Source organism: Saimiri boliviensis, chromosome 9 (assembly GCF_048565385.1).
Source record: "Saimiri boliviensis isolate mSaiBol1 chromosome 9, mSaiBol1.pri, whole genome shotgun sequence".
Taxonomy (NCBI): Eukaryota; Metazoa; Chordata; class Mammalia; order Primates; family Cebidae; genus Saimiri; species Saimiri boliviensis.
Window position 1 is genome coordinate 86,288,454 of NC_133457.1, and position 20,439 is coordinate 86,308,892.

At 41.9% G+C, this 20,439-nt stretch overlaps 1 protein-coding gene across 4 annotated transcripts in view; it reads right to left on the reverse strand.

The window, feature by feature from the left end:
• Positions 1–20,439, reverse strand: part of SLX4IP (SLX4 interacting protein) — a 195,668-nt gene that overhangs the window by 89,751 nt on the left and 85,478 nt on the right. The window contains exon 1 of one of the 4 annotated variants that reach the window (XM_074406235.1): positions 919–19,108. The exons of the other annotated variants lie outside the window; for them this stretch is intronic. Within the exon in view, the coding sequence (XP_074262336.1) occupies positions 919–993 (75 nt within the window). The 5' untranslated portion in view covers positions 994–19,108. Of the gene's footprint in view, positions 1–918; positions 19,109–20,439 lie in introns of those variants that run through there. 4 annotated transcript variants of the gene reach the window in all.

Sequence of the window (20,439 nt, forward strand, 5' to 3'; positions counted from 1 at the left end):
TATGGTTGGGGAAAGATTCTACAAAGATAAAGAGTAAAACACAAAGGAATGAGAAAGAAAGATGAGGGAAAAGCAGAGCAAATGAGTTTGGCAGTAGCTTCTAAAAGGAGGAGAAAATCAAGTAAGAGGCTGTGATGTCCTTCAATAAATTGTTGCTGGTATCCTATTAAAAAGGAGCTTTGTGTTTTGACCTAGAGTGCTGTAGGGTGGCTCACAGTCTCCCTGGGTAAGACTAGAGAAGGGAGGCCAAGTACTGCTCGGAATAAAGTAATGGTCAACCACGTTATTATGAAGGGCTGCTTAAATTTAATACATGCTGCTGGGACCTTGGGGTAGAATTCAAGGCTGAATCACAAACTCTCAAAGCTATCACTGCATGAAGAGCACATTTGGGAATAGGCTCCCAGGGGCTCCATTTAAAAGATAAGAACTGACTTCATTTCTTTAGACAACCTCCCTAATGGTTCTCAGGACATAATTCTTTCAAGTGTAACCTGCAGGCCCCTTCCCTCAGTCGACAGGCCACTGGCATAGACACTGGAGGTGTTGTAATGAGTAAAAAACAGTGGCTTGGCTCAGCACGGACCTGACTTCAAATCCCAGCCCTGAGCCTCCGTGGCTGTAAGACACAGGGTAAGTTCCTCCAATGTAAAATGAAGACAGCAATGAAAACTACCTCATGGAGTTGTTTTGAGGATGACATGAGGCAGTGTGGGCACGAGGCTTCTCTACCGTGCCAGCCACACAAAGGGCTCAAGAAGAAATATTGGTTGCTTTTTTTTCTTTCTTTTCTCCAAAGGTAGAATTTGCCTCAAATTCCAAGGATTTTTAAAAGAATTCTGAACTGTCAGTTCCATAAGATTTACAAATAGGTAGGGCAGAGGTTTCCACCTATTCCCACTAAGAGCCAATAAATACCTCATAATTCTTCTGCCAGGTTTTCCTCTGGCCACACATTGCTTCGAAGAAAAAGAGCGGATGGCTTGCAATCATACCATATTACAAGTAAAAATATGAACTCTCCTCTTAGATATTTCTGTAAGAGAGCACAGGAAATGAAAAGATAACCTGATAGAAACTGTGATGTGCTCGTTGGTAAGGCCACTGATTTGAGAGGGTGTGAAGTGGCTGAGACACAAGCATCACTCATATTTAGTGACATTCAGGCCGGTCAGGAACATGTTTGGGATTAATTATGGCATCTATAATCTGAAACTGGAGTATGGTAAGCAAAAAGAATACCAGCACCCACACATTTTGTCCACAACTTGATCTAACATGTGTGATCATGAAGCTTTGGAATGTGGCTCTGACTTTAAGAATTCGCATGTTAGAAAATATTCATTAATATTTGTGAAGAATCTTGACATGAAAGAAAAGTTTTTCAGTTTGTGAGTTAGAGGAATTTATGACAAACTACATATGAGTCAAAGAAAACCCCTGTAAATATTCCCCCCGTGATCAACATCTAGCTTGGCAGATTGTTCCAAAGGGTGGCCTGTCTTGGAGGGAGATTTCTTGAAGCAGGAAGGAAGAGGGAAGACCGGTAGCATAATTTTCCTACCTCTGTGGGTAGAATCAGTGTCTTTGATAGATACTTTGGGGATTCTGGATTCTGTTTATTTGTTTATAGGTAAAATAATTTAAGGAATCCCCCACAGTGGTATTTTTTCCCCAGAATCTTTTCATCTACTTTTGAATATAACAAAGGACTTGCCAGATAAAGCCATGACAGGCACTCTCTGCTTGATCAGCTGTTGTTTAAGTTTTTCTGGGGTATTAGTATTATATGAATTCTATTTTGTTTTTTAATGTACAGCTAGCTGTGCCACAGAATGTGTGAGTACTGTGTATCAAGGGGGCTAGACATTTACTCTTCTGAAGTGGGTGTCAATTTTGACAGGCCAAAGATAGGGCTAAGTGTGACCATTACAGGAGACAAACAGCACTGAAGTAGGCGGCTGCAAACTAAAACACAACCTCAGAATGAGGGGTTTCTACTATTTCAGGGCTCAGGGTAACCAGACCCTCGCAGAACCCCAACAAAGTCAAATGCCAGGTCTGTCTCTTCCCTTGGCCAAAGTCATCATCCTGGCTTTACCAGTTTAGGAAAGTTCTCTGTGTGTACAACCTTAGGGATATTTACCCACTAGAGCCTCAAGCCTAGAGACTACTGGTTCGCAGAGTATCAGCAGCCACAGCATCTCCTGATGCTGATTTGATGTGGAAATTGTTGGATCCTACTCAGACCTACCCAATCAGCAATTACAGAGAGGGGGCCTAGGATCTGTTGTTTTAACAAGCCCTCCAGGTTATTCGGGTGCATGCTGAAGTTTAAGAGCCACTGCTACAGGTCCCCCTGTATCCTGGAGGAATACTTAAAGCATTCTCTGTAGAACACAGGAAGTTTTTTGAGGTTATACAATAGAAAGGAAGACAGCCAAGGCGGACAGATTGCTTGTGTCCAGGAGTTCGAGCACAGCCTGGGCAACATGCCGGAACCCCATCTCTACTAAAAACACAAAAATTTAGCAGGAATGGTGGTGCACACCTGTAGTCTCAACTCAGGAGGCTGAGGTAGGAAGATCATCTGAGTCTGTAAGTCAAGGCTGCAGTGAGCCAAGATCATTCCACTCTACTCCAGCCTTGGCAACTGGAGTGACGCCCTGTCACAAACAAACAAACGTTCTCCAGAGGTGAATGTGATGTGTAACCAGGGTGAGAGCCAAAGATAAAATAATGCCTTGCTGAGCATCTTCAAAATTCACCTCTGAATTAGGATGATAAAATGATGATGAAAATCTAAAGGGAAAAGAGATCTACCTGCTGGATAAAAAGAGAGCTTTAGGAAGAAACAGAAAGGAAAGGCCAGAAATGAAAAGAAAGGGGGCTGAAAATTCCAAACAGTTAAGAAGCAGCTATAACTGCATTTAAATTCTTGAATGAGTTCACTGGGCTCAGAGGAGTCCATCCCAGGGCACCGCAGCCTGGCTCGACCACTGGGATGAGGAGGAGCACAGGAGTTACATGGGGAACCTAGAGAGACACAAATGATGCTGCACTTTTCAAAAAGGAGAGAAAGATGGATTTCACAGCTATATACCTAATCCGTAACAGACTACTCGGAGAGAGCCTGAAGAAAATCCAATTATGAAAAACTAACCTCATTTTCTTCTTTGACAACATTCTTAGCTGCCATGACTGGTGAAGGCAGCCAGGTTTCAAATGAAGTTCCTCATGACATCCTTTTATTCACAATACTCCACTAAAACAGCTTTTGTCGCTGTTACCAATGGTCTGCATGACACCAAGCCCAATGATCAGTTAATGGTCCTCATGCTACTCTACCTCTCAGCACCATCTAACAAAGTGGTTCTTTCACTTCCTGCTTTCCTTAATTTCTCCGGACACCAGAAGTCAGCTTTCCTGGTTCTCCTCCCTCCTCACTGGCCACACTTTCTCAGTCTCCTTCGCTGGCTTATCCCATCTCTTTGGCCTCTAAACACTGGAGAGTCCAGGGCTCAGTCCTTAAACCTCTTCTTACTTCCAACTGCACTCTCATCAGTGTCAAGGTTTCAAATACTGGGCAGTTTAGGTGCTGAGAGCTCCTAGTGTTTCTGCTGTAGCCTGGACCTCCCTCTCGCCTCCAGATGCATATATCCAATTGCCTACTGTGCATCTCCACTTGGATGTCAAATAGACATCTACAACTTAACAGGTTCAAAACCAAAATATTAATATTTACCCTCAAACATGGTAACTCCATTCTTCCAGTTGCTCAGGTCAAAAAATGTTGAAGTTATTTTTGATGCCGCTCTTTCTCTTATATTACACATCCAATCTATTAACAAACCCTAACAGTTCTACCTTTGAAAGGGCCTGACACACAAAAGCTCAATAAATGTTAATGAAATGAATCTATGAATGAACAAATGAGTCCTGGTGATTAAAACAGAAAAATAGAAGTGGATGAAATGACAGGTGGAATCATAACCAGTTAAACAGCCATAACCACAGGACCCAGAAATGGCCAAACAACAACCTGGACAAAGACGGTGAACAGCTTCTTCCTCGACCCTGGTCTTGGTCTGCATTTCCAGCACTGGCATGGATGAATACAAAGAGGACATGCCCACAAAACAGGTGGATGACACTGTACAGAAGGGGACAGTGAATATCTGGGGTAGCAAAAACTGGATCTGGGAAACAAAACCCTAAAACTGGAGCTCTGTGATTCAGAGGGAATCTAACTAGAGAGAATTTAACCAGGATATATGTAAGGGTCATACAACATTTGGCTCCAAAAAACTGACAGCCCAAGTCAAGCATAAGTACTGTGAGCAGGGAGCATAGTGCCATGGCTGTAGATGTTAATTTCATCGTGGCTACCTTAACAGCGGCAGCCAAGATAAGTGACAGGATGAGGCTTTATGGATTTAGTGCTCAATTACTCTCAATATTGAAATTGAGACAAGCTGTCACATCCCCAAATGAGAGTGATCAGGATAACAGCAACACTTAAAAGCATGTCATGAGCATCAGAAGAAAGTAAAATGATTAACTTAAAACAGAATAGCCAGGATAATATAATATTAACACGGAATTCAAAGGTGGAAGAATAATCCTTCTTAGTTCTCTAGGGCTTTAAGGGATAGAGAACCAGGTGAAGCAGAGAAACCATAAGAAGACAGGTACTGGCTCCACCTAAGGAAGACGATCAGACCGGCAGGGCTTTCCAAACAGAAAGTTATCTGCTGAAGAGGGTGATGTGCTGGCCACTCAACCCATGGGAGAAAACTCTATTGACACACAGCCTATTAAAATGGGCAACTGAACAAAAATTGCACTATTATCAGGGCCACTGGTCTCCCTGTGAGGAGTGATGAAAACTACATAGGAAAGGATCTGCTGCTGGCTTGTTGCATTGGTTCAGTTACTTCAGCCATCCAATGCACCATTGGTTTCCAGGCTTTTGTTGTTGTTTTTTTTTTCCCCCAGTTTGTCCCTAAAGATGTGAGCTTATAGACCTCAAAAATCTGAGAACTTAACTTTTAAGTGACACTTTAACATACAAAGCATGGGCTTTAGAGTCATGCAGATATGTATATATGCAAACACTGGCTGCCCCACTTACTGGCCACGGAACCAGGGCCAACCAAGTTTCTGTCTCTCTGAATCTTAATCCCTTTATCTGTACTATGGGAGCAATAATCCCTACCCTCCCAGAAATATTATGATTAAATTCAAAAATAATACATACAGTACAGTATCCACATATAGGAATTAACTACTTGGGAGTAGTTAACAAATATCATTCTCAGTCTTATTTAACAAGGGTGACAAAATTGACCGCTGTTGTCCAATAATATTCTGTGATGATGCACATGTTCTCTATCTACAATGTCTAATACCTTCGCTTCAAGCCACATGTGGCTACTGAGTATCTGAAACGAGGCTAGTGTAGATTTAAAATTTTTTAAAAAATTCTAATTAAATTGGTTAATAAGCAGTGAATTTATTAAATAGCTACATGTAAACTAGTCACGGCCACACTGGAGAGCCTAGATACTTCCCTAAAGTGACTCTTGGTTCAGAAATCCTGGTTCTATTACTTTAGCAAGAGACTAAAACCACAAAGGGCAAACAACATCAGGAACCTCATAATAGGAAGTGCCCAGTGATGCAAGGGGAATCCCATCCCACAGGGAATTCCAGAAGGCGCCTAAGGACTGCATGTGAGGGAATGACAGGGACTAACCTGGGAAATTTCTTTGAACTTTACCAAGGAAGATGCTGATCTAATATAATTGTTTTATTTTAAAGGTGTTTTCCTTGTAAATAGAAAATGAAGCAATAAAAACTGTTACCAACAAAGGATTAAGAAGTTTGTTTCCCTTCACCTTTCACCCTCACTCAGCTTTATCATATTAGAAAACAAAATTCAAAATTCATCCAATGTAAAATAATCCCTTAGTTTTGCTGAGAATGAACCTTAAAGTTTGGTGCTGAATTTCACTCACTATTCTGCTCTGCTTCTAGAACTCAGGAAACAGTCCTGTGACTATTTTCATCACAGAGAATTTCTACAGAATGAGTAAGAGTTCAAAGAGAATCTTCAACCAATTCATGCCTAAGGCAGGAAATTGAAATGGGACAGAAGTATGTTAGACAAACACAGGCGAGGTCTGCTGGTGAGAGCCCAGTTTTTCTTCCTCTGACCCATTTTTAGAGAACTACAAAGAGGAATAAAGGGAGGTCGTTAATTGGTCACAGGACTTGTTTAGAGCCACCTCTACTTTCCTTTTCTAATTGACTGCTGGGAATAACACCCTCTTCAAGGAATGCTCAAAGGGGAAACGTGCTGAGACAGGAGACCACTGATGAAATGGCTTCAGAAGCTGAAGATCATTAATTAAGAATATTTGGAGTGAGGTTGAAAGCTTGGCTGAAACGAGTGGGAGGGACAAGTCAGTATCAGCTGCTACCTACACATTAGCAATTAAGCCTTATAAAGGCTCTCAGGGGAAAGTTACATCTCTCAGGCATCCTCCTCCGATAAGGGAAGAACCTCCTGAGGCAATTGAACTTGATAGCATACCCTTCAGAGTAATATTTCCAGCATCCACTGTTACGTACCCATGATTCTAAGGATTAAATGTCTTCAAAACACCACTACCCATCGCCTGACACAGCGTTTCTCACCAGGAGGGCTTGTTAAAAACACACATTGATCAGCTTTGTGCTTGGCTACGTATTTTAAAAACAAAAAGTAGCACAAATTGCTAAAGCTGAACCCCACAATGAGACTTAAACCTGGGGTGAGACTGAGAATGTGCATTTCTAACAGACTCCCAGGTGATGCTGATGCTGTTGGTCTAGAGACCACACTTTGAAATTCACTGGCCTAGAAGAGCGGTTTGCAACCCTGGCAGTACCCCAGAATCACCTGGGGAGCTTTTAAAGTAATAACTCTGTCCAAATTCTATGCCAATGAAATAAAATCAGACTCTCAGGGTGGGGCCTGGGCATCAGTATATTTTAAAAGCTCCCTACCCGATTCTAATGTGCTGGCTGGGCTGAGACCCACTGCTGAGATGATTACCTTCAACTATTTAAATTCAGAGCCTACATAAACTCTGAACAGTTTAATAATTATTCCTTGTTTTAAGTAAATTCCATACCTTTCACACTTATCTTGAACTCCTGACCTCAAGAGATCCGCCCGCCTTGGCCTCCCAAACTGCTGGGATCGCAGGCATGAGCCACCACGGCTCACCTTTCACATTTATAAAATGAAAAACAGAAGCAGAAAACTACCTTGTTTTTCCTTACACATTAGAGATCGGGAAACAGATCCCAGTGTCTGCTTGATTCCACCCGCCCTTGCTGGTGATGGCTATTTTCTTTTTTAAATAAACTAAAATATAATGAGCCTCTTTGCACCTGCAAATGTCACCCTCTACTCCAATTCTGCTATTTAGACCAGATTCCCTGCAGATTTACTAAATAGAGCAACTCACGCTCTGTGAACACTGGCAACTCTTCTAATCCCTTTAAAACATGGTAGGTAACAAGGGATACATTTTCATGAGAATCCTACAACTATATGGGCAGCAGGTAATATTTCTAAAACACTCAAATTCTTCTGTTTCTGCCTTCACTCTCTTTTCCATATTCCTTGAATACCTTATTTCTTTCTAAATCAGATTCTACTTTTTCTTCATCTTTCATTTGCCTGCCTGTACACTTCCTTCATCACCTCTGCCTTAATGTGATAAATGTAAACTTTACATTTAGTTATTTTTAGGAAATAAAGTTTCATAGTGCCTGCTGCTAATCTAACAGAGGAACTGAGTATTTTTCTTTGGTGAGATAAAAAGACACTAAATTATTTTTGGTATGTGACTCCTGATTAATTCTGCCTTGGGCATTAGCTCTCAACAGGAAACTTGTTCCTCACCCTTAATTTCTTAAATTAAGAAACTTTCAGGCTACATACAATCCACTGTGTGCCATGAATCAGCACCTACTGGTGAAATGTGACAATACAGTTTACCTCAAAATAATACAGCCAAAGAAAGCTGGGTGCAGTGGCTCACGCTGTAATTCCAGCACTTTGGGAGGCGAAGGCAGGCGGATCCCTTGAGGTCAGGAGTTTGAGACCAGACTGGCCAATATGGTGAAACCTCATCTCTACTAAAAATACAAAAAATTAGCACGGCATGGTGACATGCATATGTAGTCCCAGCTACTTGGGAACCTGAGGCAGGAGAATTGCTTCAACTCAGGAGGCGGAGGTTGCAGTGAGCCAAGATGGCAGCACTACACTCCAGCCTGACTCTGTCCCCGCCACCCCCACCCCCAAAAAGGAAGACGATGAAGGGCTGTATCACTCAGAATCTAGAACTGTAATTTTAGATTCTTAATCAGGAGGTGATTTTGCTCCCCTCCTCCCTGTGTACAATGTCTGGAAACATTTAGGGCTGTCACAGCTGGCATCTAATGGGTAGACTCCAGGAACACTGCTAAATATCCTATGCTCACACAGGACAGCTCCCACCACAAGGCATCATCTGGTCTTTACTGTCATTAGTGCCAAAGGAGAGAAACCCCGGTCTAAAAGCTTTTGCAGGGAGCCAGCTGACTTAGCCCTGGAGAATTTTCAGGGTTCAAAGGCCAAGAGGAGGAAGAAAAAGACAGACAAATGGCCCTGGGTCAAAGAGGTACTACAAAATGCTCAGCCAAAGAGTGTGGATGCTGCTCATCCTCCCAGCTGCCTGGAACAACAAAGAAAGGGTCCTCTTAGCTTTTACATTGCCAGAAATTGTCAATGAGGGCTTTCTTCATGGGATTAGGGTTTAATTTGGTCACAGAAGGAATTCTATTCCATGATTCATCACCTGGCCAGCTGACAACCTACCCCAGCTCTATAAAGCATTCTTATATCACTGTTAGCTTTTAATAGAGCCTAAACCAATGAAGGAAGAGATGGAGGCAGGGAGGAAGGAATTAAAAAACAAATGCAGGAATTGTGAACAGATAACATTTTAAAAACAGGCTATCTCATTACTTTTGTAGAAATCTAAATGATCATGTTGTCCCTTCTCTTGAGAGACTTTGCTACCTAACCATTTTTATTTTGGGTAATTTGATGGGGTATTTGCAAAGGAGTAAAACTTAAGGATTCTTCTCATGTATTACTAATGTCGAAAGGAGATAATGATATTAGATTTATTTCCTGTTGCTAGTCAATTCCTAGAAAATTATATGGATCAACTGAAATGTAAATATCAAATTGATCCAGCTTAAAAAGATCAGCATCATGTATGGTAGCTATCTTTTATCTGTGATATCCTTCAGGCCAAATAGCAGCCTAATGGATTACTTAAGAACCTAAATTTTAAAAAGGGTTATAGTAAGGCAGTACTTACATGCCTCATGAAATAGTGTTTCCTTTCTAAGTATTCATTATGGGTTCTGTTAAACACAAAGCTCACTTAGTTGACTGGAGTACTTACCTTCTTCCCAGTGGGGAGGGAAAGGGAGGTGCCAACCAAAGATTGGTCACAAAAAATTAAGCACTGGGTAGGGCAACAAAGATGCCCCTTAAAGTAGTTCTTGCCTAAACTGCCATAGTAGCCCCATATTCTCATTGCCCCTTCCTAGTGCAGGGCATTATTTCATCATACTCTCAAGTTTTACCATGTAACATAAACTCATCTCTAAATTATAAATTGTGTAAATATGTCACCAAGAAATGCTAAAATGCTCCTATTGAATATGAATTGTTTATCCCAGGCCTCTAATGTTCTGTGCCCTAAGCTTCAGAGATATTAGATACTAAAATTTGATTAAAACCATATTCCTTGCATTTGCTGCCATTATCAATGATGCAGATTCACACATGTGTTAGCTAATGAAGCAGCCAGACAGGGTTTCATAGGCAGAGAAAAGGCTGAAAGAAATCTTTTTTGCCAAACTGAAAGTGGCCCAACTGTGGGAAATGATATGGATACCCAAGGTAGTCCTCAAAGCCAAAACTGTAAATAAGGTTAGACCCTCACATGGTTCCATGGTCTGAGTATACATTACAACATTCTAAACCAAACATTCATTTCATTGTAGGGATTTATGCCAGCTGGCATAGCACAGTTGACCAAAGTGAAAAATGAGCTTGAGTTTTCCTTCCTTGTAAAACTCAGTACATTTGTAGCATTAGCCCCTTACCAGAAGAGGGCAATGGTAGCCAGACTGGCATTACTCACAAAGAACAAAGTTACCTGCAGCCAAGGTAACGTATGCCACAGGAGCCAGACCTTAGGAAACAGTCTGCAGAACTGCTGGATTCTGAGTGTCACACATGCAAAGAAACAAAGCTCTCTGCCTTTCCTTTTTCTTGGATGAACTAACAGGCGACTGAAAAATCAAAACTGTTCCAATATTTGTAACTGATGACACAGAAGCACTGCTCACTGTGACCGACTCACCATGTTTATTTTTATTTATTTATTTATTTATTTTTTTAATAAAAAAGAGACAAGGTCTTGCTATGCTGTCCAGGCTGGCCTCAAACTCCTGGTCTCAAGTGATCCTCCTGCCTCAGCCTCACAAAATGCTGGGATTACAGGTATGAGCCACCAGCACCTAACCCTATTCACCACATTTTAAAGTTATCCTCTATCGTGTCTATACTAACTATAAAACGCTTCACATTCCAGAAAACAAGGTGTGTTAAAGATCTCTGAGTGGAGAATTGTTATGTAAATAGTATAGTAAGAAGTCTGCAAATTATAGATACCGTAAGAGCTATCCTACATTCAAGTTCGAGTTCACGTGCAGCGTCCTGGCTTTTCAGACTCCCTTGGTGGAGTCTTCAGCGCCCATTTCTGCTTACTTTTCTCCCTCACTAGTGTTTCCAGGCTCATCTTTCTAAACAGCATGTTTCCAGCTCAGGGTCTGCAAACTTTCTCAAAACAAAGCATTCCCCAAAATACGACATCCTTGTCCATTTGAAACCATTTCATCTGCTATGCAAGTTTAGTCAATATTTGCTTTTTATTTTACTTATTTATTTATGTTTTTGATACAGAGTCTTGCTCTGTCACCCAGGCTGGAGTGCAGTGGAGTGATTTCAGCTTACTGCAATCTCCATCTCCTGGGTTCAAGCAATTCTCCTGCCTCGGCCTCCCAAGTAGTTGGGATTACAAGCGTGAACCACCACATGCGGCCAATATTTGTATATTTAGTAGAGATGAGGTTTCACCATGTTGGCCAGGCTGGTCTTGAACTCCTGGCCTCAAGTGATCCTCCCACCTTAGCCTCTCAAAGTGCTGGGATTATAGGCATGAGCCATCGTGCCTGGCCAATATTTGCTTTTTAAACATATTCATATCCAGTGAAGGAAAGAACTTCTTTTTAGTTAATAAAATTCAGGCATAAGTGAGTAGTGAACACCTGGGTGGAGGGGTGAGGACAGAGCATGAACGTGCACGCAACACAGGTAGTTACATTATTCTCTCCTGGTTTGGGAATTCATAAGATTAAGAATGAAACCTCTTAAGTTCATACCTTGACTCTTACTCTAAACAAAACTACATGTTCCTGAGCCAGGTGTGGTGGCTCATGCCTGTAATCCCAGCACTTTGGGAAGCTGAGGCAGGCGGATCACTTGAGGTAAGGAGCTTGAAACCAGCCTGGCCAACATGGTGAAATCCCATCTCTACTACAAATACAAAAATTAGGCCAGGCATGGTGGCTCACACCTGTAATCCCAGCACTTTGAGAGGCCAAGGCTAGTGGATACCTGAGGTCAGGAGTTTGAGAACAGCCTGGCCAACATGGTGAAACCCCGTCTCTACTAAAAATACAAAAATTAGCTGGGTGTGGTGGCAGACTCTTGTAATCCTAGCTACTCGGCAGGCAAAGACATGAGAACGCTTGAACCTGGAAGGCAGAGGTTGCTGTGAGCCAAGACTGCGCCACTGCACTCCAGCCTGGTGACAGAGACTTTGTCTTAAAATAAAAAAATTTAAAAATACAAATACAAATACAAAAATTAGCTGGGTGTGGTGGCACATGCCTATAATCCCAGCTACTTGGGAGGCTGAGGCAGGATAATTTCTTGAACCCGGAAGGCAGAGGTTGCAGTGAGCTGCGATCGCACCACTACAGCTTGGGCGACAGAGCAAGACTTCGTCTCAAAAAACAAAACAAAACAAAAAACAAAAAGCAAACAAACACTACATGTTCTTACCATACCTGCTCCCTCCTCCTGTTTTGACTCAGCCAATGGCGCTAGGACGTATCCAGTTCTGAGACCCTGACACTTCCCTTCCTCAGCAGCCATTTGCAACTCATCACCTCTAACCCCTTCCATGCCTCCAGGCCAAGCCACCACCTGCTCCAGCCTGGACTTCTGCCACCATCTTCCACGGTCTCTCTCTCCAGCAACAATTCACATTCAGTCTATTACCAGTCTGTTGCCAGAGTGATCATGCCATGCCATGCCCTGCCTCCACACCCCAAACCTCATCTCAGCTGAAAACCTTGGAGGGGCCTTCCACTCCTCTCAGAATAAAGACTAAAATCCTAGGTAGCTGGTAAGAGGCTGACCGTATCCCAGTACACCCAAGTCAGTTGCATTTTATACCTTTCTATCCAGGCATAATTATTAATAGCTCCCCCTTTTGCTCTAAAAATTATCTTGATTTTCTTAACAACCTATGTGGTCTCCTTTCATGATAACCTATGTGGTCTCCTATAAGTACGTGATAACCTACAAGCCTCCATGGTAAGGTCTGGCCCCTGCCAGCTTCCCCAGTACCATGCCAATCCACTGTCCCCTGTGTTCTGCTCCAGCCCTGCTGGCCTCTGTTCAAGCACTTGTTTTTAACTTATTGAGCATACACCAAACGCCAGTCTTGTGCCAGAAGCTAAACATAGAGCAGGACAAAGCAGACAGACCTTGGCTCTGCTGGAAGGAGCTCCCCATTCCTTCTTCCACCCCACCTTCCAGCAGGCTCAGCCTTGACTCGAGGTGCCTTCTTTATGGAAACCTTCTAAGGTCCAGACCAGGGTAACCTACCCTTTTTATCTTGCAGGCAGCATCAGGTACCTCTTTTTGAAACATGTCTCAAGATTGCAATTTTTTCCTGCTTCTGTGTAATTGATCTGACTGCCAGCTTCCCCCAGAGACAATAAGGTCTGCATCTATTTTTGTTAGTTATTGACGATTGATGCCCTAATGCTTACCAATGCCTAGCCCGTAGAAGGTGCTCAATAAATATATTGCAGAAAGAAAGGAAAGAGGCAGGAAGTACATGCTCACTCCCTAACTCAGGGCCAACACTCCTTCCTGGGTCATGGTGCAGCTCTAATGGTGCCCACGGCCTTACAAATCCTCTCATGACCTTGGCTTCTGCCCTGTTTACCTCTACCCCGAAGGTACAAAGTTGGTTCAAGGGGCTCTGGGAGAAGTGACCCACCACCCTCACCCTGCCTCAGCTGAAACAAAACTCTGTGCTCCACATGCAGACTCTCACCCCCAGCAAAAGGCTGGAGGAAGTTCTGGGAACCCATAACTAAAAAAAAAAGGGAGGGCAATATGAATATCAGACAACACAGAATGGTGAAATTTTTTTAAAAAATAAGAGATGGCTAGGTACAGTGGCTCATACCTGTAATCCTAGCACTTTGGGAGGCCAAGGCAGAAGGATCACTTGAGGCCAGGAGTTCAAGACCAGCCTGGGTAATATGGCAAAACCCCGTCTCTACCAGAAATATAAAAACTAGTCAGGCAGGGTGGCATGTACCTGTAGTCCCAGCTACTCTGGAATTTGAGGTGGGAGGATAGTTTGAGGCTGTGAGGCAGAGGTTGCAGTGAGCTGAAATCATACCACTGCACTCCAGTCTGGGCAACAGAGCCAGACCCTGCCTCTGTTTTATTTGGACAAATGCAAGGTATGCGTAGTTTTCCCAAGAGGTTTTGAAATAATGAAGTTTCTTCTTGACACAAAAATATTGCTTGCGGGCCAGATGTAGTGACTCACACCTATAATCCCAGCACTTTGGGAGGCCAAAGCAGATGAATCACAAGGTCAGGAGTTTGAGACTGGCCTGGCCAACATGGTGAAACCCCATCTCTAGTAAAAATACAAAAAATGAAGCTGGGTGTAGGGGTGGGCAACTGTAATCCCAGTACTCGGGAGGCTGAGGCAGGAGAATCACTTGAACCTGAGAGGCAGAGGTCGCAGTGAGCCGAGACTGCACCACTCCACTCCAGCCCAGGCAACAGAGGGAGACTGTCTCAAAAAAAAAAAAAAAGAAAGAAAGAAAGAAAAAGAAAAAATTGCCTATGGCTTATAAAAGTCCTTTTTTGCCCCTCCTTCACCTTCTATTTAGTATAAATTAAAATGTCATAGTCCAAATTTCAGCTTGGGACATGCACCCATCTTGGAGAGGGGCACTAAAAGAATGTGAACCCCTATTTAAGACACTGGTTATTCTCACTACAATATGTAACCAGGGGACCTGGGGTGAGGTGAGGACTAGAGATGGGTTGTGTTTTTATGAAATCATCCACAGGACAACACCCTGCTGCATGTGGCTGCACTATGTCCCAATCAAGGGTAAGCCAACAGAAGAAGGGACCACACAGCCAGGTCCCCCCCAATATGAGGGACCCTTCCCTTCTTCATGTCACCTTCCCAGAGGGCCCTTCGACGCATCAACCTACTGAGGGTGCAAAGACTAACTTTTTTTTAATTGGCAAATAATTGTGTATATTTATGGTGCACAATGTGATGTTATATGTATACACTGTGGAATGATTCCAAGCTAACGAATATATCCATCCCCTCCCATACTTAAGATTTCTTGGTGGTGACACCAATCTTTTGATTAGCTGTTTTGAATTCAATAAACTAAATACAGATAAAAGTTTTTATATTTTCCCATACCACTGTGGATCATTTAATCTCTGCCCCAACCTTGGCACATTCCCACAATGGAGACCACTGCAGTCAACAGATAGCTGATGACTCAGATGAGGCCCACGATAAAAAAGGCAAATTCCTGCTGGCAGTTGCAAACCAATGTCAGGGATGCGATGTTGTCAGAAACTTATATTAGAGTTATAGGAGATGAAGCAGGGCATGTGTAGTGATGTTGAATAAAAGCTTTAAAGAAATGAAAACTATCCTGAGAATCCAACAGCTTACACGTACAGGGAAAAGACTATGAAGTTTGCTCCTCTGATACACCACATTTGCTTCTGTCTCAAAGGCTTGGTACCTGCTGTTCTCTCTGCTAGAACCATTTCCTCCAGACCCTAGGAGGTACTGCTCTCTTTTCGCCCAGAGTTCAACTTGAAAGTTCAAGGCTCTCTGACCATCTTCTTTAAGCAGGAACCACCCCCAGTCACTAGACACAAGTTACCGTCTTTTATTTTCTTTGTCACACGTCTCAGTGTCTGCAATTATCTTTCTTCTTTCCTTGTGCGGTGTCTGTCTAACACTGCCTGAAATGTCACCTCCATGAGACCAAGGACTTTGTCAGTCTTATTCGGAATTTGGTCCCCACAGGTGAGAACCATTCCTGGCACATGGGAAACAAGGAATAAACATTTATTGAACAGGTATAATTTTTAAAAACAGCAAAGAGAAACACAAGAATCACAGAAGACTGCATCCACTTCTTTCAGCCCATGTCAGATCAAGGAGACAAAGACAAATAAGACTATAGGGGACATATAATAGATAATGTTGGTCCATGAGATATATCCCAAACCCTAAACAATGAAAGCAGAGAATATATCATGTTTCCAAGCATTTATGAAACGGTATCTGTCCATCTACGTTTTTAATCTTTCAAATGAACTTCCCTGTCAAGTCATGGCAGGTAGGAGTAAGGGTGAGGGTCTGATCCCACAACAAGACATAGCAGCTGTGATGGGTGGGGAGAGGTGGGCATGTGATGGTCCCAGAAAAGGAGTCAATGCTGGAAGCTTGGCAGCGGCCTGCTATCTATCTACTAGGCCCATCCACCTTCACGTCACATTGCTCAGTGGACTATCCATGTACAGTCTAAACAGGGAGATACGATATAACCTAGTTAGCACAGGAATAAACCTAAATATGTTTGTAAAGCTGAGGACTCCACAAAAATATGCTCCTTATATACCACTGATGTACTCTTTGTAATAAACATCTCATGTATACAATATGATAAACTGTTTTACTCAGGGTTCAGCATTTATGCTTTTTTGCAGAATTCAGCTGCAAAGTTGATTTTTTGGAAAAGTCTTGGGAATTTTTATTTTCTACCTTAGAGTCACTTTAGGAACAAAACCCCTTTTTGAAGATTTGTTTCAATAGCAAAATTAATTTTCTTTTTATAATCAAATCAATTTTTAAAGCAAGATGGAAAAAGGCTTACAGCCTCTATACTAAAGCCTATGCTCATGCCATAAATAATTTATAGCAAGTTGGTTGCTTCTCAGTGGCAGGCTCAAATTCCCATTTTAATCAAAACCGATTTTGCAATCTATTTCTCAATTTACATGTGGTCAGGGAGCTTCTTACCAAGTGAGCACTCAGACTCCATAGAAATGCGCACTCCTCCCAAATTCCTAACACGTCAGGACATTGTTAACCACTAGTAATCATTTTCTTCTACCCTCTGATACTCTTAACTTCATCAAAGGTTAACATCATGGCAGTAGCCCCAGAGGGAAATCAAAAGCTAAAAGCCACAAAACACCAATGGAACTATATCCACTGATATTTCCAAATGTGTAAACAGACCACACAAAGAAAAAAGCTCAAAGATTCATTGGATTATACATATGTACAAACTCATACCCGAAACTTTGAAAGGACCAGCCAGTGTATTACTGTGCGTCAAATCTCCAACCAGTGCGTCTGAGGCTGCACCGCCTTACTCTGGGGCAGGCAGCACAGGCAAACCTTCCTGCACTATTGTTTCCAAAAACATCCTAAATTCCCTTAAACAGTAGATAGGCTGAGTGTCAGCCTGTTCAGAGTATGGATCCCCAAAACTTTTGAGAACCACCATGCTCTATGTCTGAGTGCTACCTCAGCAGCTGAGACTGCAACAAGAGAGAACGAGAATCTTCAGGCTGCCAACCCTGCTGGTCTGCTCCCAACTTCTGCTCCATAGGTGGAACCTCTGTAGTCTGCATATGGTCTTGGACTTCTTCATTAGCAGAGAAATGAAACAATTACCAAACTGAGGGCAGAGATTCAAAATGCTTCCCAAACTCATGAAATTCTTCTGGTACTGAGAACTTTGCTCATTTTGGCTTGAGTTGGTTTATATTCAGGTGGATTAGAATTGAAAGAAATATTTTCTATGATAGCAATTATGGGAGAGGGTCCTTGAACCTTCAATAGTTTTGATATTCCTTCTTTCTTAGAGATATGGAATTCTAACACAAGTAGGATTAAAGAAAAAAAAAGAATGAGTAATCAGAATCACTTTTTTTCTGAGATGGAGTCTCACTCTGTTGCCCAAGCTGGAGGGCAGAAGCGTGATCTCAGCTCACTGCAACCTCCACCTCCCGGGTTCAAGCAATTATCTACCTTCAGCCTCCCTAGTAGCTGGGATTACAGGTGCCTGTCACCACACCTGGCTCATTTTTTTTGTTTTTTAGTAGAGACGGAGTTTCACCCTGTTGGCCAGCCTGGTTTTGAACTCCTGACTTCAAGTAATCCACCCGCCTCAGCCTCCCAAAGTGCTAGGATTACAGGAGTGAGCCACTGCGCCCAGCTCAGAATCACTTTTTAAATGCCATTTAGTTTATCTGGTTCCACCACAAAGCTAATGAACATAAGATTACATTATAAAAATTAAATGTCTCACGTTAGCATGCCAGGAAAATCAATCTACTGACTCCTTCTAAAAACTGGACTTTTAAATAAGTTAAAGCAGTAAGTAAAATCTGAATCTACTTTTTAGTCTTTAGACATCATCCTAAATTTATTATTATAAAAAATAGAGAATATGGAAAGCCCAACAGACACAGAAATCCATCTGAACAATTCACTGATGTATCACTACCTTTCTTTCCTTGCACAGATTAAAATAAAATAATAGGCAAATATTGTCATGTGTTTAAGTCATGTGCATAAAGGAAAGCTTAGGGAATATCAACTTTGAGCTGGGCTGCATTTGGTTACATAGCTTGTGAGTATCTGAAATGTTTGCATCTATGTTTATAAGAAAAACCCCAAATAACAAAAAAATCTAATGTGACAACACAGATATGCTGAGCCTAGGGCAATACGACCAGTCGGGCAAACACTTGCCAGCCACTCTCGTTGAGTGTGGATCTTCATGTGGGTATCAAAGATTTTTCTCTTCTGAGTCTTCAGGCTGGGGCTAACAAGTCTAGGCCCTCCTCCATTGGGCCGGTACATAAGGAAACACGTCTAGGGTTTACTCCTAAGAGCTAGTCAGGTATAATGACAACACATTCCTAGGATTTTTTTTTTTTTTAAAGGAAAATTCCAAGAATATGGCAAGGCCAGTTAAGTTTAACTTCCACAAGCCTTTTTACTCCTAATAAAATTACTTTCTACTTCATAAATGTTAGCTGTTGCTTTTGTTATTACTCATGAGTATCAGATAAAGGAAAGGGAAAATGGGCAGGAGGATGAGAGACTGTGAAAGGTTCAAATCCCACCTGAATGATTCAGTCTCAACTCAACATGAAAATTAATTACATTTCAAAAATGATGATGTTCATCAAACTAATGTCATGTACCTACGGAAGGTCCATTTAAGCATGAAGTTGATTTTTTCCTATTGCTTTGATGCTTTCTCGTTTTGATATAAACTCAAATTTCAGAAAAATTGTGAGAACAGGACAAAGAAAACTTTTGAATTAAATTCCAAGAGCTTAAAACCATTTTTTAATTAACTGCAAAAGTTAAAAATAAAACAAATTCTACTCTTTCCTGACAAACGGTTACACAACAGCCACGATGATCAATTACTTAGGAAAGGTGGAACCACCAGGCCTGTCAACATTTTTTTTTTTTTTAAATTGGAACACGAAAGACAGAGGATGACATTTGTGACCCGCTCCCAGGAGTGCACAGATAAGGCAGGCGGGGGGGGGGGGGGGGGTTATGTGTAATTACAGAGGCACCAGCTGTCCCTCTGCACTTTTCTTTCCTGAATGAAAAAGCAGGATGGAATGCAAATGAAAAGGAGTAATTAAATTAATGAATAATCTTAAATGTGTGTCAATCTTTATTTTGGAAAGTAATCACTGAAAACTTAAGTACTATATTAGTGATCACAATTTATTCAAAACATACTGCACTGTAAAGAAACCTTGGATTAGAACCTGTAACAGAGATGATAATTTCAGATTCCAAATTATTCCTCCTTATTAGATGAATCCAAGAGAACTTTGTAAGAATACCCCAGAGAAATAATTTTGAGTATAGTCAAGTACCCTGAAACAAATGAAAGCAATAAAACATCTCTAAAGGCTGAAGACTACCTTCCATTTCCCTTGTACCTTATAAAAACATCTTCCTTGGGGATGGGATGGAGTAAATTTTTACAGCAAGAAGTAAAGGGGCTCATATGGGATACACTGAGAGGATTCTGCAGAGAGTTTAATGACTGGCTTCTTTGCTTTTTGTATCATAAAGCCACCTTGCATCCAAAAGCCTGCTCGAAACACCTCTGGTTGGTAAATCAAGAAACATGTCTTCTGACTAGTCCCCTCTGTACCTTCCACATGCATCTAACATTCCTGCCAGAGTTGCTCTTTGTAGTTTTAACTCCTTACTTCTATGGCTATTTAAGGATGGATTTAAATAATATGTTAGGACCTGCATGGGCAACTTGGCTTTTCTGACAGAACTGTGGTCTCTTTAAGGGACAGTATTTTGTTTTCATAGCTTTTACAGAGCCAGCGCCTAGGGCCTAGTTTATGGAATGTTTATCTGTTAAGCGAACAAATGATCCAGCAAAATACTGATGATGTGTGATTATCATGGCTAGAGATATTATCTTTTGATTATCAACATACAACACATATCTTAATGGGTACCTTGCTTTGGTTACACCTGTGAATAGCCAGTTCATTCCCATCTGGGTAACAGCAAGATTCTTTCTCTCTCTCTCTCTTTTTTGAGATAGGGTCTCACTCTGTCACCCAGGCTGGAGTGTAGTAGTACAATCTCAGCTCACTGCAACCTCTGCCTCCTAGGCTCAGGCCATCCTCCCACCTCAGCCTCCCAAGTAGCTGGGACCACAGGCACATGCCATAACACCTGGCTAATTTTTTGTATCTTTTGTAGAGATGAGATTTTACCATGTTGCCCAGGCTGTTCTCAAATTCCTGAGCTCAAGTGATCCACCCACCTTAGCCTCCCAAAAAGCTGGGATTATAGGCATAAG